The sequence below is a fragment of the Papio anubis genome, chromosome 12, assembly GCF_008728515.1.
Source record: "Papio anubis isolate 15944 chromosome 12, Panubis1.0, whole genome shotgun sequence".
Classification (NCBI taxonomy): Eukaryota; Metazoa; Chordata; class Mammalia; order Primates; family Cercopithecidae; genus Papio; species Papio anubis.
The window spans coordinates 40,579,381-40,605,939 of NC_044987.1; the positions used below are offsets into that span (position 1 = coordinate 40,579,381).

General features: G+C 45.3%; 1 protein-coding gene across 3 annotated transcripts in view; it reads left to right on the plus strand.

The window, feature by feature from the left end:
* VSTM5 (V-set and transmembrane domain containing 5) overlaps positions 1–24,453 on the plus strand; it is a 32,071-nt gene extending 7,618 nt beyond the window's left edge. The window contains exons 2-5 of one of the 3 annotated variants that reach the window (XR_001895052.3): positions 21,383–21,709; positions 21,823–21,963; positions 22,094–22,722; positions 23,955–24,453. Coding sequence is in view for 1 of the 3 variants with exons in the window: in XM_017948858.3 (XP_017804347.1) it covers positions 21,383–21,709; positions 21,823–21,963; positions 22,094–22,137 (512 nt within the window). In the remaining 2 variants the exon portion in view is untranslated. Of the gene's footprint in view, positions 1–21,382; positions 21,710–21,822; positions 21,964–22,093 lie in introns of all 3 variants that reach the window. The other 2 variants (XR_001895053.3, XM_017948858.3) reach the window with 2 other exon arrangements.
* Positions 24,454–26,559: the final 2,106 nt, after the last annotated feature.

Consider the following 26,559-nt stretch of genomic DNA (forward strand, 5'->3'; position numbering starts at 1 on the left):
TTGAGACAGAGTCTTGCTCTGTCGCCCAGGCTGGAGTGCAGTGGCCGGATCTCAGCTCACTGCAAGCTCTACCTCCCGGGTTTACCCCATTCTCTTGCCTCAGCCTCCCGAGTAGCTGGGACTACAGGCGCCCACCACCGCGCCCGGCTAATTTTTTGTATTTTTTAGTAGAGACGGGGTTTCACCGTGTTAGTCAGGATGGTCTCAATCTCCTGACCTCGTGATCCGCCCGTCTCGGCCTCCCAAAGTGCTGGGATTACAGGCTTGAGCCACCGCGCCCGGCCCCGTGGTTATCAATCTTGATGCACGCTGGAAACACATGGGAAGTTTTAAAAAATAACCGAAGCCTTAGTTGCACCCTCGGATGCTGAGTTCATTGATCCAGGAGAGTGTTGTAAAACCTTCCCCAGATGATCTAATGCACAATCAAGTTTGATAACAACAGATTAGCTGATTCAGTCCTTTCCAATCAGAAAACTGGGGCCAATTATTTCTGGAAATAAAAGCCACAGAAGGGCATTTGCTAGGGCTACCATAACAAATGACCACAGCTGGGGTGGCTTAAACAACAGAAATTAACTGTCTCCAAGTTCTAAAGGCTGGAGGTCTGGGATCAAAGTGTCAGCAGGGCTGGTTAGTTCTGAGGCCTGTAAGAGTGACTGTTCCATGTCGCTCCTTGGTTTCCGGTGGTTTGCTGGCAATCTGGCATTCCCTGGCTTGTAGATGCATCCTCTGATCTCTGCCTTCATCTTCATACGGCATTCTCTCCATGTGCATATATGTCTATATCCAAATGTCTCCTTTTTAGAAGGGTCATATTCAATTAGGGCTCACCGTAATGACCTCATTTTAACTTGATTACCTCTGTAACAACCCTATCTCCAAATAAGGCCACATTCTGAGTTCTGGTTAGGACGCCAACATATCTTTTTGAGGATACACAATTCAAACCATAACAGGCAAAAGGGGCAGGAGCTTTGGGTAGAGCGCAGGTCTGGATGGAACCAAGCACTACCTAGATTCCATCTTTATCTGTAACCTGAGGCTCCCACCCATGCCCTACCAGCCTTTTCACACCACTGCCCCACTTCCTCAAGCTGGCACTGGTGGACTATGACAATATTCTTTTTAATGCACCTCATAGAGAGTGTTTACTGTGTGTCATACTCTGAGTTTTCACAACCATGCAAAGCAGGCGTTGCTACTCCCACTTGACGCAGGAAGAAAGATTCGGGTAGGCCAAGTAACTTGTAAGGAACAGGAGACAGCCAAGGGAAAGTGTATTCAGAAGGAAGTAGGGGTATCTGCCAGGGACAGAGGTGCCAGGCCTCTCCCTAGACCTGGAACCAGGACCTCAGAAGCCATAATGGTCCACGGCAGCAGCTCCTGTCCCCAGCAGTCCCTGGGCCACGGGAGCCCAGTCTCTCCTGCTGCCCGGCAGCCTCTTGCCAGGACCAGCTTTCTCTGCTCCACTTACTGTGGCCTTGGGGAAGCAGCCCTTCTCTTGGGGCCACCATAGGGCCTAAGAGGCCCCGCATCCTAAGTTCACGCCCTTGGGACAGAGAATCTGATTGGCCCAGTTCAGATCAGGTATCAGCCTCGGGCCAATCACTGCAAGTGGGTTCGCAAGGCCCTTTCTGCAGGGTCTGGGCTGTAAGAAGGCCTGGCGCCCCTAGTTGGGCAGCCGAATTCACTCATTAGGGACTCCGGAGTGGAGATGGAGCATGGGCCCAAGAGCAGGTTGGTCCCCGACCCCATCCTTCCCCAAATGCTTCTTGAATGGAAAGGGACTGAATTATCTTGGTCTGGAATCAGAGCTTGTGCCCCTGGAATTGCTCCTGGCTGTCTTTCTTACCTGTATAGTTTTGTTCGTTTGTTTGTTTTATTTTTTTGAGACAGGGTCTCGCTCTGTCACCCAGGCTGGAGTGCAGTGGTGCGATCTCAGCTCACTGTAGCCTTGACCTCCCAGGCTCAAGTTATCCTCCCCATCTCAGCCTCCCCAGTAGCTGGGAACACAGGGGTCCCTGCCACCACACCGGACTTTTTTTTTTTAAGAGATGGAGTTTCACCATATTGGCAAGACTGGTTTTGAACTCCTGGGCTCAAGTGATCTGTCCACCTTGGCCTCCCAAAGTGCTGAGATTACAGGTGTGAGCCACTGTGCTCTGCCTTGTTGCTTGCTTTTTGTTTGTTTGTTTTCTATGATGGAGTCTGGCTCTGTCGCCCAGGCTGGAGTGCAGTGGCCCGACCTTGGCTCACTGCAACCTCCGCCTCCCGGGTTCAAGCCATTCTCCTGCCTCAGCCTCCCGAGTGGTTAGGTCTTCAGGTGCCCCCAATACACCAGCCTGATTTTTGTATTTTTAGTAGAGACGGAGTTTCACCACATTGGCCAGGCTGGTCTTGAACTTCTGGTCTCAAGTGATCCACCCGCCTTGGCCTCCCAAAGTGCTGGGATTACAGGTGTGAGCCACCACGCCTGGCTTTGTTTTTTAAATTGAATCATTGACAGAAAAGCCACCAAGTGGCTCAGAAAGGGGAAGGAGTTTGTGCAGAGTCGCCCAGCTATAGCGTGTGCAGCCCAGACAGAACCTGGGTCTTTCGGCTCCACAGTATGCACTCTCCCCGGTAGGGATTGGGAGGGGTCTTTTCTGGCTTTCCCTGCACACCCACCCCTGCATCTTGCCCTCCTCTGCCACCCTCTGCACCCGCCGGCGGATCCCTTGGCCCCCGTTGCTCTGAATCAGTTGTGCCACGCAGTCGGCTGAGTTTCCCTCTTAAGACTCAGAGAAGCAGATTGCCTGTTTTATTTTAAAAATTCCTTTTTTTGATGGGTGTGTTTGCAACAGCCTGAGGCACACCATGAATGATCTTCTGATTAGTCCTGAGATTCTTCTTGGTGTGGCTGGCATATAGCCCTAGTATACCCGTGACTACCGTTTATTGTTTATTTGTGGGGTGAGTGCACTGTGCTAGGCATTCAGCATATTGCATTCACTTTCATTCTTTCTAACATATCTGATCTGGGAGATGTCTATGTCCATCCTCATTTTACATATGAGGAACAGAGTCAGTGACTTTGAGCTAATTTGGCCAACGTCATGATATTAACAAAGAGCAGATTGATATTGGAACCCACTTCTGCTTGACTGATTTCCTCTGAAGCCCTTGCTTCCCTGGTGCATCTCCAGGGATTCCTTCCCTATGTGGCCCCATTTGCCAGGAATTCAGAAACTGGACTCTGCGTGCTTGAGGGCATATGTAGAAGCATCGGTGCACGCACATGCATGTGTGTGATACAGGGAAGTTTAGATAGAAGGATCAAAAATATATTTCAGGCCAGGCAAGGTGGCTCACACCTGTAATCACAGCACTTTGGGAGGCCAAGGTGGGCAGATCACTCAAGGTCAGGAGTTCAAGACCAGCCTGGCCAACATGGTGAAACCCCATCTCCACTAAAAATACAAAAATTAGCCAGGCATGGTGGCACACACCTGTAATCCCAGCTACTCAGGAGGCTGAGGCAGGAGAATCGCTTGAACCCGGGAGGCAGAGGTTGCAGTGAGCTGAGATCATGCCACTGCACTCCAGCCTGGGTGACAGAGCAAGACTCCATCTCAAAATGTGTGTGTGTGTGTGTGTGTGTGTGTCTGTGTCTGTGTGTGTGTGTATTTTTATTTTTATTTTTTCAGACAAAAAGAAGGAGGCAAATTGGGTCCCAAGGGTCACACAAGAACTAGCTGTGGAGTCCAAAGTTCTGATCCTGTGCTCAGCTTGGCATAGTACTGGATTCTGTACCCCACACCCCCAGATCACATGTACAACCCTATAAGGGGAGTCACTGCACAGAAATTCCCATCCATGTTCCAGGCACCCTGTAGAGTTCCGGGGCTGCAACAGGGAACCAAATAGGCAACTCCTGCCCTCACGAAACTTACAGTCTAAAGGGAGAACAGATGTCAAATACCCACACAAGTGTATACTTACAAACTGTGATAGTTACTATGATGGAAAAGTGCTATGAAAACACACAAGAAGAGACCTGACCTAGCCTGGAGTTGAGACAGGCTTCCCAAAAGAGGTGATGACTGAGATCTGAAGGATGAATAAAGGTTAACAGGCAAACAAGGGAGGGAGCAGGCAGGGGGAGTAGCCTATGCTAAGTCCCTGCAGTGAGTGAGAACAAGATGAACCCAAGGGGCTGAGGAAAGGGCAGTGTGCCTGGAGCTCAGGGTATGAGGGCGTGCTCAGGATGCTGAGGCCTAAGTGATGGGCAGGAGCCAAATGACACCTGGCCAGTCAAGCCTTTGAAGAGGTTTGACTTCATTCCTAGAGCAACGGAGAGCCAGACAAGGGTTTTAAACAGGAGGGTGACGAAATACAATGAAGTTTTGAAAATACCACTCAGGATGCTGTGTAGACAGTAAGTTAGTGGGGATTAAGCAGGCATAGTGAGGCACATTGAGAGACCATTGTCACCATTCCTGAGTTGGTGGCTTGAACTACGGTGATGGTGGAAGAAAGAGCACACAAATCAGATTCAAGTTACATGTTGGAGGTAAAATTGACAGGACCCTGTGACAGATGTGATGTAGTTGGTGAGGAAGGAGGAGGTGTCAGGATGGTGTCCTGTGGAGTTGACTGGCTGGGAGAGCCTTTCACTGAGGTTGGGGACCCCAGACAACCAAATTTGGGAGACAGGATTATACATTTATTGTTTTATTTTAAAATTAATTTGCTTCTTTAGTTTTTGCTTATGTTTGAATTCGTAGTATTTGCACACAGTCCAAAATTCAAAATGTGTATCTGTAAAAGCCTCCCCGTCTTATCCTCCAGCCACCGAGTTCCTCCTCCTTACCCCCTGGAGCCAATAGGTATTACCAAGTTCTTCCGTATCTTTCCAGATAGTCATGGCTGTAAACTCAATTCTGTGTGCATTTAATTTATCTTTGAAGATGTAGATTTTGAAGTGCCTGTCAACTGTCAGGTACAGATGTAAAGCAGATAGTTGGATTAATGAGTCTGGTACTCAGAGGTGCAGTTGTGTTGGTGATGTGAATTTGGAAGTAACTGGACTCAGAGCTGCATGCATAGATGGGATTACCTAGGGAGAGAATAAAGAATAAAGGAGAGGGCCTAGGACCAAGCTCAAGGAATTCTGTGATATAATGGCAGATCAGAGTATCTTAGCCTATTTTTGGTTGCTGTAACTAAATACCAAAGACTGTATAGTTTATAAGGAATTTCTTTTTAAATTTTTTTCTAATTTTTTTTTTTTTTTTTTTTGAGACAGAGTCTTGCTCTGTCACCCAGGCTGGAGTGCAGTGGCCAGATCTCAGCTCACTGCAAGCTCCGCCTCCTGGGTTTACGCCATTCTCCTGCCTCAGCCTCCCGAGTAGCTGGGACTATAGGCACTGGCCACCTCGCCCGGCTATTTTTTTGTATTTTTTTAGTAGAGACGGGGTTTCACCATGTTAGCCAGGATGGTCTCGATCTCCTGACCTTGTGATCCGCCCGTCTCGGCCTCCCAAAGTGCTGGGATTACAGGCTTGAGCCACCGTGCCCGGCCTTTTTTCTAATTTTTTTTAGAGACAGTCTTGTTCTGTTGCCCAGACTTCAGAGCAGTGATGTAATCATAGCTCACTGAAGCCTGAAACTCTTGGACTCAAGTGATTTTCCCCCCTCAGTCTCCTGAGCAGCTGTGACTACAGGTATACACCACCACACCTGGCTTTTTTTTTTTTTTTTTTGAAGATATATGGTCTTGTTTTGCTGCCCAGGCTGGTCTTGAATTCCTGGCCTCAAGCAAGCAAGCCTCCTGCCTTAGCCTTCAAAAGTGCTGAGATTACAAGCATGAGCCACTGCACCTGGCCATAAGAATTTATTTCTTACAGTTCTAGAGGCTGGGAAGTCCAAGATTGAGGGCCACATCTGGTGAGGACCTTTTTGTTGGTGAGACCTCTCTATAGAGTCCTGAGTCAGCAGAGGGTATCATGCAGTGAGGAGGCTCGCTGAGAGCCAAACTGCCTTATATAACAGACCCACTCTCATGAGAACCCACTAATCTATTAACTCACTAATCTATTAATCCATGAATGGGTTAATTCATTCACGAGGGCAAAGCCTTCATGACCCAATCACCTCTTAAAAGCCCCACCTCTTTATACTATTACACTAGGGATGAAATTTCTTTTTTTATTTTTATTTTTAAATTTATTTTTCAGACAGAGTCTTGCTCTGTCACCCAGTAGCGTGATCTTGGCTTACTGCAACCTCCGCCTCCTGGCTTCAAGCAATTCTCCTGCCTCAGCCTCCTGAGTAGCCGAGACTACAGGTGTACATCATCACATCTGGCTAATTTTTGTATTTTTTTGTAGACCCGGGGTTTTGCCATGTTGGTCAAGTTGGTCTCGAATTCCTGGCCTCAAGCAATCCATCCGCCCCAGCCTCCCAAAGTACTGGGATTACAGGCATGAGCCACCACACATGTCCAGGGGCTTAAGTTTCAACATAAGTTCTGGGGGACAGACATTTAAACCATAGCAAAGAGGATGAGCCCTCAAAAGATACTGAGAAACAGCAACCAGAGAGATGGGAAGAACGGCTGGTGAGTGTGGTGGGGCCAGAGCTACCACCAAAGCAGAAGGAAGTGTCAGCAGCATCCCAGGAAGAGGAGGGAGCCTGTATAGTAACTGTGGGAAAAGGAAGTGTCAATTTATGTAGTAAGATTGTCTGGCAGGATGGGGCCCTGTTGAGTTTGGTGATCTTGAGTCTACCCTGGAAACAGCGTGCTTTGTTGTGCTGAAGAGTGTCTGCCAAGGGACATTCTCCTGCAATGTTGGCTACTCATGTACAGGCAGAGAGAGAGCAAAACATTGTTAGTCCCAGGACTAGGGCCTTTCCAGGTAGATATGATGAAAAGGCAGAAAGTACTGGTGTTAAAAAGTGCTTAGATTGTGATGGGCGATGGAACTGAGGCTGGGTAGGGAGGGAAGTGAGGAGAATGGATTGGGAAAAGTAGAGGGAGTCAGAGCGGAAGGACTGACAAGGCCAAGGGGAGGAATTGAACAGTAAACAAGGAGAAGAAGGTGTAGTTAAAGCAGGCTGCTTTACTGGAGGCTGAGGTTGACTAGAGGGAGGATGTTCCCATAGATGAGATCACTGGATGGGCTGTCCACGGGTTTGCTGGCGGGACACAGGGTGATGCTGTAACTTGCAGTAAAAGGAGTCAACATGTTTAAAGAATGAAGAGAAAGGACTGGGGACAGAGAGCTCACATTGTTGACGGGGGAGAGTGTGGAACAATCTCAAGGGAACAAGTTTTGTTTTTTTGGCAAGAGGTTGGAGAAGTGATAGTTTATACCAACATTTTCCGAAAGAAATATGCAAGGCTCACATGCAAGCCACATGTGTAAAATTATTTTATTTTTGAGACAGGGTCTCACTGTGTCACCCAGACTGGAATGCGGCTTACTGCGACCTCTGCCTCCTGGGCTGAAGCTATCCTCCCACCCTCAGCCACCCAAGTAACTGGGACCACGGTGCATGCCACCATGCCCAGCTAATTTTTGTATTTTTTGCAGAGATGGGTTTTGCCATGTTGTCTAGGCTGGTCTTGAACTCCTACGCTCAGGCGATCTGCCTGCTTTGGCCTCCCAAAGTGCTGGGATTACAGGCATGAGCCACCACGCCCAGCCACATATGTAATTTTAAATGTTCTAGTGGCCATATTAAAAATATAAAAAGAAATGGGTAAAATTAACTTTGAATATATATTTGGTTTAACCTGATATATCCAAAAACATTATCATCTCAACATGTAATCAATGGAAAATAAGTTATTAATTAGATGTTTTATATTCTGTATAACATAATAAGTACTAAGTCTTCAAATTCTGGTGTGCGTTGTATACTTAGAGTACATCTCAGTGTGGACCAGTCAGTTTCAAGTGCTCAACAGCTACATGTGGCTAGCAGCTACCATATCAGACAGTCCAGGTCTAGACTTTTGCTTTTTGTCGTATCTTTCTCCCAAGTCTTCACCAGCACTGAGCCATGTGCTATTTTGGGAAACATTAAAGAAATGTAAAACTCCACGTCTATACTTAAGTGCCTTACCTTATTAGGGGCAGCTGTGGGACCGTGAAGAGAGACTTGGGTTCCAGTCTCAGCTCTGAATTTTTACTTAGCAAAGACTTGGACACTTAAGTCTCTGAGCCTCAGTTTTCTCATCTGTAAAGTAGTGATCAAATAAGCAAGTGCCTTGGAAGGGAAAAGCATAGTGCCTTAGTCCGAGTCTCCTGCCTGCCTTCACAGACTAAGGTAATGCTCATGGAGTTGTCCATTGTGTATATGTAAAAAACATTTTCAAATGTGAAAAATCTAAGGCTCAGACTCAATCTTGGCATGCAGTATTTGTATTTTTACGGTCACAGTATATTTATTTTTTAAGTAATTTACAAACTTGCTAAAATATTACTATTGTTCAAAAGGATATAGAGTGAAATGTGAAGTCTTCTCCCATTCCAGACACCCCTTCTCCTCCCCAAAGACAACCACAGCTCCTGGTTTTTAGAATAACTTAGAGATATTCTATGCATTTATATGGATAACTGTGTGTCTATCTGTGTATGTGTGAGTGTGTGTGTATACACATATAATGACTTTATTCAAGCGGAATCATTCTCTATACACTGTTCTGCCCTGTACTTTTTTTTTTATTTTTGAGATCATCTAATGTCAACACATATAGATTTGCCTCATTCTTTTGAACATTTTTGTAATATCCCAAAACATGAATACTGATATGTTATTTACTGGTTCCTTACAAGTGAACACACAGGTGCATCTCCAGTCTTTTGCTGCTACAATTGACAGTACTGTGCCTCATGACAACACTGACAGATATATCTCTGCATCTATGTGCCCATCTTATCTGTAGGATAAATTATTAGAAGTGGAATTTCTGGGTCAAAAGGTATGTGCTATTTAAATATTTTTACAGATTGCATCATATGCCCTCCAAGCAGGTTCCACCTATTTACAATCACCACAGTAATGTTTGAGAGTAACCTCCATGCACTCCTGACAACATAATGTTATCAAACTCCTTCATCTTTGCCAGTCTGATAACGGCCAGGTCAGTCAACTTTTCCAGCCTTGGTTTCACTGGGCTGTGATAATGGTGTATAACATCTGATATCTAACAGGTGTTAACCGACAGAAATGGTGACTGTTGCTATTTTCGAGTGATTTTCCTGGTTTGGGTACAAATTCTGAAACCTGCTAAAGGAAACAGCCTGGTAGCCTGCACCTAAACCTGCATCTGTTTACATTGTTTGGGTTGGCTGACATCTGGGTGACTTCCCAAGACCATTAAACAGCAAGATCATGGGGAGCCCCCTCCAAGATAAGCTGAGCTTTGGTTTCTGAGCAATCAGGCACTGAGAGGGGGAATTACCACCTGGGCTCACCGGAGGTATGGGTACCTGTGAACTGTGTGCCCAGGCCAGCCATCAGCACTGTTCTTCACCACTAAACAGGGAAGCTATTACTTGGGGGTGCTGTATTGACCTCCTACACAAAGCTGTGTTTCCCAAATTACTGACAGGCAGGTATTTCAAGAATGGCATGAGTTGGGCAGCAACATGGATATTTTAATTGTGGCTTAAAACTGTGCCGCCTGTAATCCCAGCACTTGGGGAGGTTGAGGTGGGAGGTTTGCTTCAGCTCAGGAGTTCGAGACCAGCCTGAACAACATGGTGAAACCCTGTCTCTGGTGCACACCTTTTGTCCCGGCTACTAGGGAGGCTGAGGTGGGAGGACTGCTTGAGCCCGGGAGGTGGAGGCTGCTGTGAGACATGGTCGTGCCACTATACTGTAGCCTGGGCAACAGAGCAAGACTGTGTCTCAAAACAAAAAACGAAAAACTGCCAGGTGCGGTGGCGCACACCTGTAATCTCAGCACTTTGGGAGGCTGGGGTGGGCAGATTGCTTTGAGCTCAGGAGTTCAAGACCAGCTTGGGCAACATGGCGAAACCCCATCTCTACAAAATAAATAAATAAATAAATAGGCGGGCATGGCCAATATGCCTGTGGTCTCAGCTACTTGGGAGCTGAGGCTAGAGTATAGCTTAAGCCCAGGAAGCAGAGGTTGCAGTGAGCCAAGATCCCACCCACTGCACTTCAGCCTCAGCAGTGAGACCTTATCTCAAAGAAACAAACAAACAAACAAAAACCAACCAAACAACAACCTGTGCTGTTTCTCCTGCTAACTGTTTGACTCTCAGCGGACTTGAAGCTGGGAAAAGGGTCCCTCCAATGCCTTCCCCAGCTAGATCCAGTAACCCTGAGCTCAGCGGAGATACTCCCTTCCTGCTCTCTCCCAGTTGGCAACAGTTTGACAGGCAGGGCACACGTCACCATTCGTTCATTCATGCAAGTATATTTTGAGCATCTACAAAGTGTCAGGCCCTGTCCTGGGCACTGGGAGTTCGGAGATGAATAGGACAAGAATTCTGTCTACAAAGATCTTGTGGTCTTGGACAGACCTGCCTACGCTTGCCCACTTCTTACTACCCCTTCTCTCAGAGGCTGGCACAGGGCGGCCAGGGGAAGCAGGGTACCACTAGCTGTTCACGGCTGTTTAGGCTCCAGCCTTAGGTTCTCCCAAAGAACAAGCACCTGTTGGGGGCCCAGGGCAGTACCTATGATGTATGTAAATGGTAAGATTATGAATTCTGCCAGACTGTCCTTCCAGAAGCCCTGTTCAGATCATGTCATGGCCCTATTTGAACATCCTCCTGGGTCCTGTTCTGCCTCTGCCCTGCCCTCCCCGACCCTGCCCCACACTCTGTCAGCTTCCTTATCTCATGGCCACCCTGCACTTCTTAATCACCAAGTCCCAAATCTGAGGAGCCTTGGATCCCTCCTGCCTTCCTGGGTCGTCCTACTTTTCTCTCAGCTGAGACTGGGCTTCCTCCCTTTCCCACACTTGAAAAACCTTGTTATTTATGCCCCACCTTAAATGAGTGTCTTTTCCCTTCCCCGGCTCCTGCAAACTTCCCTGGCTCATTACCAGGGCAGTAAAAAGTACTCAGGGTTTGAATCTCTGCTCAGTCACTTACTGTGACATTGGGCGAATTACCTAACGTCAGGGAACTGCAGGCCAGCACCCGATGAGCCTGTCCCCAGCTGTTGAGGAAGCTGTGGCAAGTGCAGTGCTGAGCTCAGGGACAAGAGTGAGATCCCAACTGAAATGGGGGTGCATGGGATGCTGACCCCCAGAGATGCATTAGGGAGCTGGAGCATTAGGGAAGACTGGCTTTCCTTCTCCAGCCTCTCAGGGCTGGCTGCCTTCACAACTCTCCTATTGAGCCCCTTTGAGCACCTCAGAAATACACAGTGGTGTATCTTGGAGTTTTCTCTCTGCTCTTCAATATTTCTTTTTTTCTTTTTTACTGAGGCGGAGTCTCATTCTGTTGCCCAGGCTGGAATGCAGTGGTGCTATCTCAGCTCACTGCCACCCTGTGCCTCCCAGGTTCAAGCGATTCTCGTGCCTCAGCCTCCCGAGTAGCTGGGATTATAGGCCTGGCTAATTTTGTGTTTTTTCAGTAGAGACAGGGTTTCACCATGTTGGTCAGGCTGTTCTCAAACTCCTGACCTCAGGTGATCTGCCTGCCTTGGCCTCCCGAAGTGCTGGGATTACAGGTGTGAGCCACCGCAAGTGATCAATTCTGTTGGTTTGCCCGTGACCGTCCTGATTTTAGCCCTGGAACTGCCACATCCTGGGAAATCCCTCAGTCCTGGGACAAACTGGGGCAGTTGGGGCAGTTGGTCAGTCACCCTGAGGCAGGTGACAGAGACCTGATCAGAGAAGGGTAAGTGGTGGGGGCTGCAGCTCCTGGATGAACACAAAGCTCTGTGTCATTGCTCAGTGCCCAGCCTGTTTCTGGGCCTTACATGTGTCATTGACCCTCATCCTCACAGGAGAGCTGAGGCTCTCATAGTTAAGAACTTTCTCCAGATCTCCCAGCAAGGAGGTCCCAGGGTAAAGCCTGGGTGTGTCCTGCCCACATCAGGTGTCTCCCCTACACCTCCCTGCCAATTGAAATGATCCTTTTGTAATGTCACTCGTCACTCACCTACCCCACTGTAACAGTTTTCTGAATTAGGACTCCTGAACCTTAGGTTGTGAAACCAGTATATGCTAGCTGCTTAATTAAAGGCTTGATAAGGATGACAATGATGCTTAGTTTGTAGTTCTCAGCTGCATCTGATGATCACATTTGCTGAATAAGTTGTTTTCCAGATAAATGAGGTGAAAATGAGTTATCCTAATTAAGATGTATCTCTATAACTCCTTAAATGCAGAGACTATATTGGCAAGATATTTGTCCTATCATTAGTTGATATTCTTGTCATCTCAACAGATGTAATTGTCATCTCAACAGTATTGACCTTTGTTGTGATTTCAAGAAATATATGCCCCTTCTGAATAATCAATTTTTTAAAAACTGAAAAGTACAACCTTTGTAATTTATTTGTAAGAAAAGGAGTACGTAACCTTTCTGAGTGTTATATTCCAGCCCATTGCTCGGTAGGTGGTTTCAGCTTCCTAGTACTTTTACTATTTCCTCTTGACAGCTTTCTGATTAGTTACCAGAGGGTCTCACCATCTCCAGGAATTCGGGAAGCCCTTTGGTTCAGGTTCCAGTGACTTCTGCCCTGCTAAAATCTTCTACTCTGTGACTTGTTCTTTAAGAGAGGCTTCCACATCTATCTTGGAAATGCCTAGAAATTTAGTTCCTCTCTGCTTTTCACAAATAATCCAAGTGAAGATGCAAAGATAAACTTTTAAACTTTAAATTTTGGGCTGGGCGCAGTGGCTCTGCCTGTAATCCCAGCACTTTGGGAGGCTGAGGCGGGTGGATCACGAGGTCAGGAGTTCGAGACCAGCCTGGCCAACATAGTGAAACCCTGTCTCTACTAAAAATACAAAAATTAGCCAGGTGTAGTGGCATGTGCCTATAGTCCCAGCTACTTGGGAGGCTGAGGTGGGCGAATCGCTTGAACCCGGGAGGTAGAGGTGGCAGTGAGCCAAGACCATGCCATTGCATTCCAACCTGGGGGTGACAGAGTGAGACGTCATCTAAAAAATAAAAAAGTAAAATAAACTAAATTTTGCTGGCCAAGACTGCATATAATCAGGAGAACTTAAAAAGACTTTTTAAAGTACAATTTTTTAAAATTATCAACTCAATAAATAACTGAAAAATTCAAAATTATATAAATAGCTTACATGGAAAATAAAATTATTCTGCCATTTGATCTCTGAGGGGCAATCCCTGTTAACAGTTTAGCATATATTACTCCAACACGTTTCCATTTTTCCATACATAATATGTATATACTAGCACATATTTACACAACTATAAATGAGATCACATTAGGTATGCTGTTTTGTACTTTTTTTTTTTTTTATTCTTTGTTTTTTTTTGAGATGGAGTCTCGCTCTGTCACCCAGGCTGGAGTGCAGTGGCGCCATCTGGGCTCACTGCAAGCTCCGCCTCCCGGGTTCACGCCATTCTCCTGCCTCAGCCTCCTGAGTAGCTGGGACTACAGGCACCCACCACCTCACCCGGCTAATTTTTTGCATTTTTAGTAGAGATGGAGTTTCACCGTGTTAGCCAAGATGGTCTGGATCTCCTGACCTCATGATTCCCCCACCTCGGCCTCCCGAAGTGCTGGGATTACAGGCGTGAGCCACCGCGCCCGGCCATACATTTACTTTTTTTAATTTAGTAACATCACAGATGTCTTTCCTTGCCCATATAAAGCTCATTCTTGTTAATGGCTGCCTGCTGTCCTTTTTTTTTTTTTTTTTTTTAAGACTACTCAAGAGCAGTAGTGAGAAGGGGAGAAAGAGCAGAATAAGGGGTTTCATCTGTAACTGACTGTGAACAATCAGTTGAGATAACTCACTACCTTCAGACCAGCCCATCCATTTTCTAAGTGAAATCTGATGTACTGAACCAACCTTCTTGAATAGAACACTTGAGCCAGGCCTGAATATTCGCCCAGTCACTAAGTTTCTCTGGACTCATTCTGGATTAATTTTAGCATGACATGCAGAGGTGGTTACTCGTTAATTCAACTTTTTAAATAACTGGCCGGGCGCGGTGGCTCAAGCCTGTAATCCCAGCACTTTGGGAGGCCGAGTCGGGCGGATCACAAGGTCAGGAGATCGAGACCATCCTGGCTAACACGGTGAAACCCCGTCTCAACTAAAAAATACAAAAAACTAGCCGGGCGCAGTGGCGGGCGCCTGTACTCCCAGCTACTCGGAGGCTGAGGCAGGAGAATGGCGTGAACCCGGGAGGCGGAGCTTGCAGTGAGCTGAGATCCGGCCACTGCACTCCAGCCTGGGCGGCAGGGGCGGGCTTCGTCCCCAAAAAAAAAAAAAAAACAAAAACTTTTTAAATAACTGACAAGCAGTTTGCTTTAAAACCATGAATGTTAATTTTTCATCTTTGTTATAGATTATTATTATTATTATTATTTTGAGATGGAGTTTTGCTCTTGTTGCCAGGCTGGAATGCAGTGGTGCGATCTCGGCTCACAGCAACCTCCGTCTCCTGGGTTCAAGTGATTCTGCTGCCTCAGCCTCCCAAGTAGCTGGGATTACAGGCATGTGCCACCACGCCCAGCTAATTTTGTATTTTTAGTAGAGATGAGGTTACTCCATGTTGGTCAGGCTGGTCTTGAACTGCTGACCTCAGGTGATCCGCCCGCCTTGGCCTCCCAAAGTGCTGGAATTACAGGCATGAGCCACCGCACCCGGCCTGTTATAGATTATTGATTCCTAATTATATGTGATAATCTTTGACGGAAGGAGAAACCACTTTTTTCCTAACACCTAGTTAAATGCCTGCTTAGTCTGTCTAATTAAGAGGGAGTTTTTCTCAAGTCTTAACAAATTCAAGATTTAAATTACATCAAGTGTCTTTCCTGACCATGGTAATATGAAACTAGAAATCAACAGTAGGAGTAAAATTGGAAAATTCTCACATACCTAGAAATTAAACAACACACTCCTAAATAACCAATGTGTCAAAGAAAAGAATGGAAAAAATCTTGAAACAAAAATGGAAATAGAGCATACCATAATTTACAGGGTGCAGCAAAAGCAGTTTGTTTTTTGTTTTTTGTTTTTTGTTTTTTTTTTTGAGACGGAGTCTCGCTCTGCCGCCCAGGCTGGAGTGCAGTGGCCGGATCTCAGCTCACTGCAAGCTCCGCCTCCCGGGTTCACGCCATTCTCCTGCTTCAGCCTCCCGAGTAGCTGGGACTACAGGCGCCCGCTACCTCGCCCGGCTAGTTTTTTGTATTTTTTAGTAGAGACGGGGTTTCACTGTGTTAGCCAGGATGGTCTTGATCTCCTGATCTCGTGATCCGCCCGTCTCGGCCTCCCAAAGTGCTGGGATTACAGGCTTGAGCCACCGCGCCCGGCTGCAAAAGCAGTTTTAAGGGGAAAGTTTATAACTATAAACGCTTACATTAAGAAAAAAGATGTCGGCCCAGGCGCAGTGGCTCACGCCTGTAATACCAGCACTTTGGGAGGCTGAGGCAGGTGGATCATGAGGTCAGGAGATTGAGACCATCCTGGCAAACATGGTGAAACTCCGTCTCTTCTAAAAATACAAAAAAAATTAGCCGGGCGTTGTGGCAGGCGCCTGTAGTCCCAGCTACTTGGGAAGCCGAGGCAGAAGAATGGCATGAACCCGGGCGCGGTGGCTCAAGCCTGTAATCCCAGCACTTTGGGAGGCCGAGACGGGCGGATCACCAGGTCAGGAGATCGAGATCATCCTGGCTAACACGGTGAAACCCCGTCTCTACTAAGAAATACAAAAAACTAGCCGGGCGAGGTGGCGGGCGCCTGTAGTCCCAGCTACTCGGGAGGCTGAGGCCGGAGAATGGCGAACTCCGGGAGGCGGAGCTGCGGCGAGCTGAGGTCCCGCCACGCACTCCAGCCTGGGACATAGAGCCAGACTGGCCCTCAAAAAAAAAAGTCAAGTAATCAACCTAACTTGACACTTCAAGGAATTATTAGAAAACTAATAGAAAAAGAAGAGCAGAAGAAAAGAAATAATAAAGATCAGGTCAGAAAACTAAAGGTTTGTTGATTTTATTTATTTCTGAATTTTTATTTATTTTTAATTTTTTTAGAGACAGGATCTGGCTCTGTTGCCCAGGCTGAAGTGCAATGGCATGATCAGAGCTCGCTGCAGCCTGGAACTCCCGGGCTCAGGTGATCCAACTGCTTCGGCCTTCCAAGTAGCTAGAACTACAGGTGTGCACCACCACACCTGGCTAATTTTTTGCTTTCTGTAGATATAGGGTTTCACTAAATTATACCCAGGCTGGTCTTGAACTCCTGGCCTCTGGCCCTTATTTCTTTTTCTTTTTTTTTTTTAAATTAACTCTTAGTTTTGTACATCTTTTCTATTATTTTTCTAGTCTCTATTTCATTTATTTTGGACCTTGACCGGGTGGTCAAGGCTGCAGTGAGCCAAGATTGCACCACTGTACTCCAGCCTGGGTGACAAAGTGAGACCATATCGCAACAACAACAACAAAAAAAAAAAAAAAAAGAAAAGAAAAGAAAAAAAAAACTGTCCCATTTACAATAAAATCAAAAACAATAAAATATTTAGGAATACATTTAACAAAGAAGGCGAGAAGTCTATATGCTGAAAACTATAAGACAGTGACGAAGGAAACTGAAGACACAAATAAATTGAAAGATACCCTATGTTCATGGATGGGAAGAATTAATATTGTTAAAATGTCCATATTACCCAACGCGATCTGCAGAGTCAATGCAATCCGTATCAAAATTTCAATGGCATTCTTCACAGAAATCAAAAAAGCAGGCCAGACGCAGTGGCTCACGCCTGTAATCCTAGCACTTTGGGAGGCTGAAGCAGGTGGATCACTTAAGCCCAGGAATTTGAGACAAGCCTGCACAACATGGTGAAAACCTGTGTCTACAAAAAGTACAAAAGTTACCTGGATGTGGTGGTGCACACCTATATTCCCAGCTACTTGGGAGGCTGAGGTGGGAGGATCATCTTAACCCCAGGGAGGTCGAGGCTACAGGGAGCCATGATTGTACCACTGCACTCCAGCCTAGGTGGCAGAGGGAGACCCTGTCTCAAAAAAAAAAAAAAAAAAAAATCAAATTCATATAGAAGCACAAAAGATCCTGAATAGCCAAAGCAATCTTGAGAAAGAAGAACAAAGCGGAAGGCATCATGCCTCCTGATTTCAAAGCAAATTGCAAAGCTATAGTAAACTGAAATGGTATGGCACTGGCATAAAAACAGGCACACAGATCAATGAAACAAAATAGCCCAGAAACAAAGGCATTTATATATGGTCAACTAATATTTGACTAAAGTGCCAAGAATACACAATGAAGAAAGGACTCTCTTCATAAAGGGTGTTGGCAAAACTGAATATTCACATGTAAAAGAGTGAAATTGAACCCTTATCTTACATCATTCACAAAAATTAACTTGAAATGGATTAAACACTTAAGCGTAAGACGTGAAACCATAAAACTCCTAGAAGGGAAAATAGGGAAAAACTTCTTGACATTGGTCTTGGCAATAACTTTTTGGATGACACCCAAAACACAAGCAACAAAACCAAAAATGAGTAAGTGGGACAACATCAAACTAAAAACCTTCTGTACAGCAAAGGAAACAATCAACAAAATGGAAAGGAAATCTACAGAATTCAGAAAAATAATTGCAAACCTGGAAAGGGGTTAATATCCAAAATGTAAATGGAACTCATACAACTCAATAGCATAAACCAAACAACAACAAAAAAGAAACAAATGATTTAAAAATGGGCACAAGGACCTGAATAGTCATTTCTCCAAAGAAAACAATACAAATAGCCAACAGGTACATAAATCGGTGCTGAACTGATCAGGGAAGTGCAAATCAAAACCACAATGAGATATCACCTCACTCCTCTTAGGCTGGCTATTGTCAAAAAGACAAGATGACAAATGTTGGTCAAGATATGGAGAAAGGGAGCCCTTTCACAGTGTCAGTGGGAATGTAAGTTGATATAGCTATTATGAAAAAAAGTATGGAGATTCCTCAAAAAAATTAAAAATAGAGGTACCAGCCAGGCATGGTGGCTCATGCCTGTAATCCCAGCACTTTGGGAGACCAAGGCGGGTGGATCACCTGATGCCAGGAGTTCGAGGTCAGCCTGACCAACATGGTGAAACCCCATCTCTACTAAAAAGACAAAAATTAGCTGGGCAAAGTGGCGGGCACCTGTAATCCCAGCTACTCGGGAGGCTGAGGCAGGAGAATCGCTTGAACCTGGGAGGCGGAGGTTGCAGTGAGCCAAGATTGCGCCACTGCACTCCAGCCTGGGCAACAGAGTGAGAGCCTGTCTGAAAAAAGAAAAGAAAAGTGCCGTACAATCCACCAATCCTACTGGGTATATATCAAAAACAACTGAAATCAGTGTAACAAAGAGATATCTGCATGCTCTTGTTCACTGCACCATATTCACAATAGCCAAGACATGGAAACTACCTAAGTGTCCATCGACAGATGAATACATAAATAAAGATATATATGAATATTATTCAGCCATATGAAGAAGAAAATCATGCCATTTGTGACAACATGGATGAACCTGAAAGACATTATGCTAAGTTGCTAAATGAAATAAGCCAGACATAGGAAGACAAATACTGTATGATCTCACTTATATGTGGAATCTAAAAAAATTGAACTCATAGAAATACAGTAGAATTGTTGCCAGAGGCTGGGGCCAGTGGGGAAGAGGGAGATGTAGATCAAAAGGTCCAAACTTTGAGTTATAAGATGAACAAATTCTGGGGACTGAATGTTCAGCATGAGTGGTGATGGATATATTCATTAATTTAATTGTGATCATCATTACACAACAGAGATAAATCATCAGGCTGTATACCTTGAATGTATACAATCTTTGTCAATTAAATTTGAAAAAAATTTTAAAGAAGCTTTTCTAGGCTGGACACAGTGGCTCACGCTTGTAATCCCAACACTGGGAGGTTGAAGCCAGAAGTCCAAGACCAGTGCCTAGCAACACAGAAAGACCTCATCGCTACCAAAAAAAAAAAAAAAAAAAAAAAAAAGGCAAGAGGTTTCTCTGGTCCAGAGAAAATATAAAAACCAGCAAGAACCAATCAGCCAGTTTCCAGTTGTATCAGCATCTCAGAAAATTGGAGTTGTTATTTTTATTTATTTTTTAGTTTTGCAGTTTCCTGGGCCAAAGTAACCGAAATGCTCAAAGTGAAGTTCCATGAGGGTGTGAAAAGGGCTGGTAGTCTCCCAGGATATCAACCTGTTAGTAACCTTGACCAACGTGGTTAACAGAATGTACACGAAATGCACAGAGGTTATAATATAGATTTTTCACTAGTTCTAAATATAGTTCTCTAAATCTTACAGCAGTAATCACTACTGCAACTGCTCATATTTGAGGTCAGAGAAATCAGGAAACATAGATACATGATTGATAGATAGTCGCAAAGTAGAGAGATGGGCTGGGCATGGTGGCTCACGCCTGTAATCCCAACATTTTGGGAGGCCGAGAAGGCAGATCACTTGAGGCCAGTCTGGCCAACATGACAAAACCCCATTTCTACTAAAAATATTAATGCAAAAAAAATTTGGCCTGGCGTGGTGGCACACGCCTGTAATCCCAGCTACTCAGGTAGCTGAGACATAAGAATCACTTGGCCGGGCGCGGTGGCTCATGCCTGTAATCCCAGCACTTTGGGAGGCCAAGGCGGGCAGATCATGAGGTCAGGAGATCGAGACCATCCTCGCTAACACGGTGAAACCCCGTCTCTACTAAAAATACAAAAAATTAGCCCGGTGAGGTGGCGGGCGCCTGTAGTCCCAGCTACTCAGAGGCTGAGGCAGGAGAATGGCGTAAACCCGGGAGGTGGAGCTTACAGTGAGCTGAGATCCGGCCACTGCACTCCAGCCTGGGCAACAGAGCGAGACTCTGTCTCAAAAAAAAAAAAAAAGAATCACTTGAACCCAGGAGGTGGAAGTTGAGTGAGCTGAGATCGTGACTCTGCACCCCAGCCTGGGCAACAGAGCATGACTGTCTCAAAAACAAAACAAAACAAAAAACGAAGTAGAGATCCAGGATTGGAATCAAAACTGTGCTGAAATCCCTCCTCTTCCATTTACTGGTTATGTGGGCATGTTGGTGTGCCTATGTAAAAAATAAAAGAGATGGCTGGGTGCAGTGGCTCACGCCTGTAATCCCAAAACTTTGGGAGGCTGAGGCAGGCAGATCATGAGGTCAGGAGTTTGAGACCAGCCTGGCCAACATAGTGAAACCCCGTCTCTACTAAAAATACAAAAAATTAGCCAGGTGTGATGGCAGGCGCCTGTAGTCCCAGCTACTTGAGAGGCTGAGGCAGGAGAATCGCTTGAACTCAGGAGGTGGAGGTTGCAGTGAGCTGAGATCAAGCCATTGTACTCCTGCCCAGGCGAAAGAGCAAGACCCCATCTCAAAAAATAAATACAATAAAATAGATAAGGATTGTAAAGTAGATAACATAGTAACTGGCACAGAAAGTCTTAAATATAGTTCTCTTCCCTATGTTAGCTTTTAGATGTACCTAATTTTTCAAAACACCCAAGCATCGACATTCCTATTAGGAAAAGGCTCATGTTTCTTGTTGCTGTAAATATTTGGTCATTCACTTATTCATTTACTCAGCAAACATTTATTGACCAACCACCATGTGTCAGGCATTGTACTGGTTTCAGGGACCATAGGGATAAAGAAACATGATTCCTGCCCTCTGAGGTCTGGCCTGGAATTTGACCTCTGTTTTCTTCTTTATTCCAGTCGTCTTAAACTCTGCACTTTGTTCTGTGTTAAAGAATAACTATGTCACACATTGAGGGCTTGAGTGAGAGGGAGTGATCCAGAGAGTCACGAGAACAGTCCTTGGGCATCAGAAGGGCTCCCATATACTAGGAGAGAACCTCTGTAGTCCACCTTGCTACAAAGGTGTCAGATTCCTGGTTGAAATAAAAGGGAGCATTCTAAACAGAGTTTCTTCAAAATAGAAAAAGGTTGCTCTGTGTGTAGAGCTCTCTATCTCCAGGGAGCCTTGTGTCTTGTTTAGCATTATCACTTAAGCACCAAAACCTAGAACAGTTCCTGGTATATAATAGGCACACAATAAATATTTGTGAAATAGATTAACGAATTATATAAGTTCATTTCAGTATAAAGCCATATATATGTGCCCAACATCCAGCATATCATCCTGCAGGTCAGGGCGTGTCCCTGTACATTCCTCAGGCCACCATCAATGCCACCGTCAAAGAAGACATCCTGCTCTCAGTTGAGTACTCCTGTCACGGAGTGCCCACCATCGAATGGACATATTCGTCCAACTGGGGAACGCAGAAGATCGTGGAGTGGAAACCAGGGACTCAGGCCAACATCTCCCAAAGCCACAAGGACAGAGTCTGCACCTTCGACAACGGCTCCATCCAGCTCTTCAGTGTGGGAGTGAGGGATTCCGGCTACTATGTCATCACCGTGACGGAACGCCTGGGGAGCAGCCAGTTTGGCACCATCGTGCTGCACGTCTCTGGTAAGACATCCCCGGGCCCCGGGCACCCCTCTGAACGGTGAGTGTGTGGGAGGTCGATTTCACAATATTAAAAGAAATGTTGTCTTCCCCCTTCCCTCACCCTCACTCCATAGAGATCCTCTATGAAGACCTGCACTTTGTCGCTGTCATCCTTGCTTTTCTCGCTGCTGTGGCCGCAGTGTTAATCAGCCTCATGTGGGTTTGTAATAAGTGTGCATATAAATTTCAGAGGAAGAGAAGACACAAACTCAAAGGTAACTCCCTGGGCCTTGTGATAATCCATGAGTGATTTTGAGGCCAGAGGTGGCATGTGTTACCTTGTTCTCACCAAGAAAGCACTATGTGGCTTGATTTCCAACTCATTGACTTGTCTTTGCTTTACAGAAAGCACAACTGAGGAGATTGAGCTGGAAGATGTTGAGTGTTAGCCAAGGCTGGGCCTAACTGCATTCCTACCTCAAGAGGAAACCATTCTCCAACAAAAAGAGCAAGCACAGCTATTATACCCATTGTGTGTGGTCCTGTTGCAGCCCGCTTCTGACAGGACAGCAGGAGATTAACAACATTGACTGCATGGAGTTGAGGACTGTGGATGGACAAAGCTAGTTTTAGGACTCACGCTAAGTTCAAGGAGAAGAGTGATTGAGGCTTTGAACCAGGAGCTTTGCTTGGCTGCAGCATCACAGCCGTGCTGACCCATAACCAATGGGCGAGTGCAAGCGTTGGCTGCTTGCTCATGACACTCGCTCTGGCGTGCAGGATGGCCTGTTGTCAGAGGCCAGAGGATTTCCAGATGGGTGTGCAGCCAGCATTAGAACATGCTTTCTGTGCTCCTGTCTGCTCTGTAACTGCTGTGCCTACCAGTACCCCATCTGATATCCCACAAGCAAGCACGATTGTGGGAGCTATCGTGAGAAAACCTGAGGCTTTCAGACAATCTGCTGCCTCAGAGCAGAGGTGAAGAGACTAGGGGTGGGGGTTGGTGCTGTTGTGCTGCAGTGAGTTGCTGAGAGGTGAGGCCCGGTGGCTGGGAGTTTTATGGGGGAGGAGCTCAGTGGACTCCTGAGAGGCCACCTTTGCATACAAGGAATAGAGAGAAAATTATCTTTCTCTTCCTCCCTCATTCCAACATTAATTGGATTTTCCCTCCCATGGCTCAAATTTAGGCCACTGTAAGTAAAACAACTGCTCATCTCTGCTATGGGCAGCACCTGGCCTCCTGAAGCGCTGGATGCCACCTGTGTGAAAGCTGAGCTTGCACAGTGGGTGATGCAGCTGGAAAATCAGTCATCTTGGGCTTTGGATCTGTCCCCCTCAGTCACTAACGCTTCACGTCTCAAGTCAGGCCCTTGCCCTCTCCTACCTGGGCTGAGGAACGCTTGGCCTTTGCCTACCTCACAGTCAGGGTATCAAGAGAAGCCCACAGTATGCACAGAGTTCTCTGAACAACTTATGAAAAGCATGAGGCTTCAAGGATCTGGAAAGCTATACTGGAAAATGCTATTCTGAGTATTAGAAATTGATAAAATCACCTAAGGTCTTGGGGCTCCAGGTGAGACTGAGGACTGGACCACAGCTGGCTGTGGCCATTATTCCCTCAGGTTGTTGGTCACCATGTTCACCTGTTTCTCCATCCCAACTTCCATTTGACAAGCTCTAAATGGAGGCATGGATTTATCTTCCATTCTCTTATCTCTCCAATATTCATAGCTACAGACCAAAAGTACCACCCAATGATGATGTGTTCCTAGTCTTCAGCTGCAAAGTCACCCATGCAAAGGTCAAGAAGTGCTAGAACATTCCTTTCTCTTCTCCCTCCTTTCAGGTCTCCAATGTCCATATCTTCTCTATGTCCTATGTGGCAGAGAAGGATTTGCTTGGATAAGTTACAACCCTTTCCCTCAATATTGAATCCAGAGTTGTGGGAAGGGATCTCTCAGAATATTCAGACAGGAACTGTCAGTATCCAGAGCAGGACTCCCACAGCACTGCTTGATTCAAAAGGCGAGAGCAGTTGGTCTACACAACAGATGTGTAGCTCTAGCACCTGACAGATAGAAGATACCCTCAAGGTGCCTCCTGTAGACACACGTGTAAACTCACACACTGTGCCCTTTCCCCATGCAGCAGTCAAAGGAACCAGGCCCTGGGCCAGGACAGTTTCCAGTGCTGTGAAGAAACAAGGTGAGGAGTATCCAAGGGGCTCAAGGATAATCTGCTGATTTCTTTCTCGTCTTTCACACAGAGAAGCCACCAGGAGGAAAGCAGTAGGAGTTGGGTGGCTGCTGGGGGCAGCATGTCCTCTTCCACACTACCTGCCTTTCAGAACTCTGCTCTTCCGCATGTCCGAAGTCAGGGCTGGCAATCTTCATAATCAAAGGAGAGTTGGAAAAGAACATCCACTGAGAGGCCTCCACGGCAGATGTCAATTAAATTGCCCCCCAAAATCTCATGACAGTTTATTCACATCAGTAGTGTGGGAAGTTACAATTTTTTTTTAAAAAAAGCTTCTTTCCTTGGCTTTCCATTTCTTTGAAAAAAGGGTTTCTTTTGAATTTTTAAAGCTCTGCCATCCTGAACATTCCTGTGGAAAGTTTTAAAATCCAAAGCCTGAGGTTTTTATTTTTCAAATAAATAAAAATCACAGAGATTAGCTAGTGTAAATGTTAAGCTATAAATGATGTTTCAAACTGTGAAAAAAAAAAGTGTTTTAAAGAATGAATGAAATAAAACCTGAAAATAAAGTCCTCATCCTTTGTGTGTGTGCCTGCTCCTGCCGAAAAATCAGAGGCTCTGGGTGCTGTGTCCTGTCAAGCTGAGCATAAACAAAACCCTTAATCACAGCCAGGTCTGGCACATATTTTAAGTGACAATGCAACTAATTACACTGGTTCTAACAGTAAACATTATTTAGCAATTCAGAAAAACTACACCTTATCAGCACCACCTCTCCCCCAATTGTAGCTAGAAGACCAATTTGAAATTTATGTTTTCAGAATATTAACTGCAATTCAATAGCATTCTTCCTGCTTCTGGAATGGGCCAAAAGTAGGAAGTGACGATTGTACCACTTGTTCAGCAATGGATAAGACACCCTACAGAACACACATGCTTTGTCAACAGAATGTCCTTTCAGAGGTTATGATCTTAGAACCCCAAAAGGTATATATTGTACTTTCTCATTTTATGGTGTTGTGGGTATGCAAGGAGAGCTCATGTCCTCTGAAGGTCACGTAAGATGGTAAATACCTGAGAGCATTTTGTGCTTACTCCGATTTGAAGCAATACCTCACAAAGGTGAGAAGCAACAGCAGTGAGAGAGAAGGTTATCAGGATATCTTGCCCCAGGCAAGATGCAGAGAAAAACCCTATAATTCCGAAGAGTTGGGTAAGTGTAACAAGGGATTGAGAAGAGATGGCAGAATAGAATGCTGGAGAGGTAACCAGGACAAAGGAGCCAAATATGATAGGGTGAATCCCCAGGGATGTGATTCACATGCTGCCTCCTTGACAACACTGGAGAGGATACTGGGGGAAGTGGAAACTGTCTCACCGGCATCAGCTTTTACATATCCAGCATAGGTTTCTTCTGCCCAGTTTCCAGGGAAGCATCAGACACATCCATAGCTTACTAAAAGCAGAGCAAATCCTTGTGATCACTGTTAGCACATCTATCCCCAACTCAATTCCCGTTAATGGTGTGAGTTGCCAGTGTTTGCATCTCTCTGCACCCCTGAATCCACCCAACCTGGCTGTCAGCTTTTCCAATTCTTGAGGAGAACATTTCCACTGCCCTTTAAAAATTAAGTGGGTATTTTTGGTTTGGCTTACAGAGATGATAAATCCTTCTTTAAAATTCAAATGTCACTAAAGTCTATATATATTAAAGTAAAAGTATCTTTGGCTAGAGTTAATTAACAAAAACTAAATAAAGTAAAAGATCTCTCTCCTTCCCTCAATCCAGAGGAAACAACAGTCAAATTTGGTGTGTATCCTTCTAGACTTGCTTATGCATATATGAACATATCTGTGTATATATATGCCAAATATACATATTTAACCTATTTTCTTTATAGTCAAATGGGATTCTATCATATATATTACCCTACAACTCACCAGTCTTTTCTTAATGTGTCTTGGGCATTATTTCATGTCTACCTATTCCAAAACTTCATTCTTCTTGCCTATACAAATGCAGTCCATAGTATGAATACACTATTGTTTTTTTTTTTTACAGAGTTTTGCTCTTGTCACTCAGGCTGGATTGCAGTGGTGCCATCTTAGCTCACTGCAACCTCCGCCTCCCAGGTTCAAGCAATTCTCCTGCCTCAGCTTCCCAAGTAGCTAGGATTACAGGCGTGCACCACCATGCCCGGCTAATTTTTTTATTTTAGTAAAGACAGGGTTTCACCATGTTGGTAAGGCCGGTCTCGAACTCCTGACCTCAGGTAATCAGCCTGCCTCAGCCTCCCAAAGTGCCGGGATTACAGGCATGAGCCACCGTGGCCAGCTGGGTATTTCTGAACACACTGTAATTGTTTGTTCACTGAAAAATCATTTTTTATTTCAAATGATATAAACAAAAATCATCTTAGGCAAACTTACTATTGTATCAGGCTAGTTCCTTCAACCAAGATGGCTTCTGCCTGTTTAGTAATGCATTCAATTCTACCTCCTGTGAATCTCTTGGTCTTTTAGGGAATTCAATGTTCCACGATTTCGGTGGGTTTTACCGAGTATTGGTGGAAGATTTTTTGGAGATTGAGTATTGGTGGGAAAGAGGGTAATGATAATGTAAAATAAATCTAAAGTTTTAGTGTTAGATTTGGTCTTATAAAGTAACATTATCA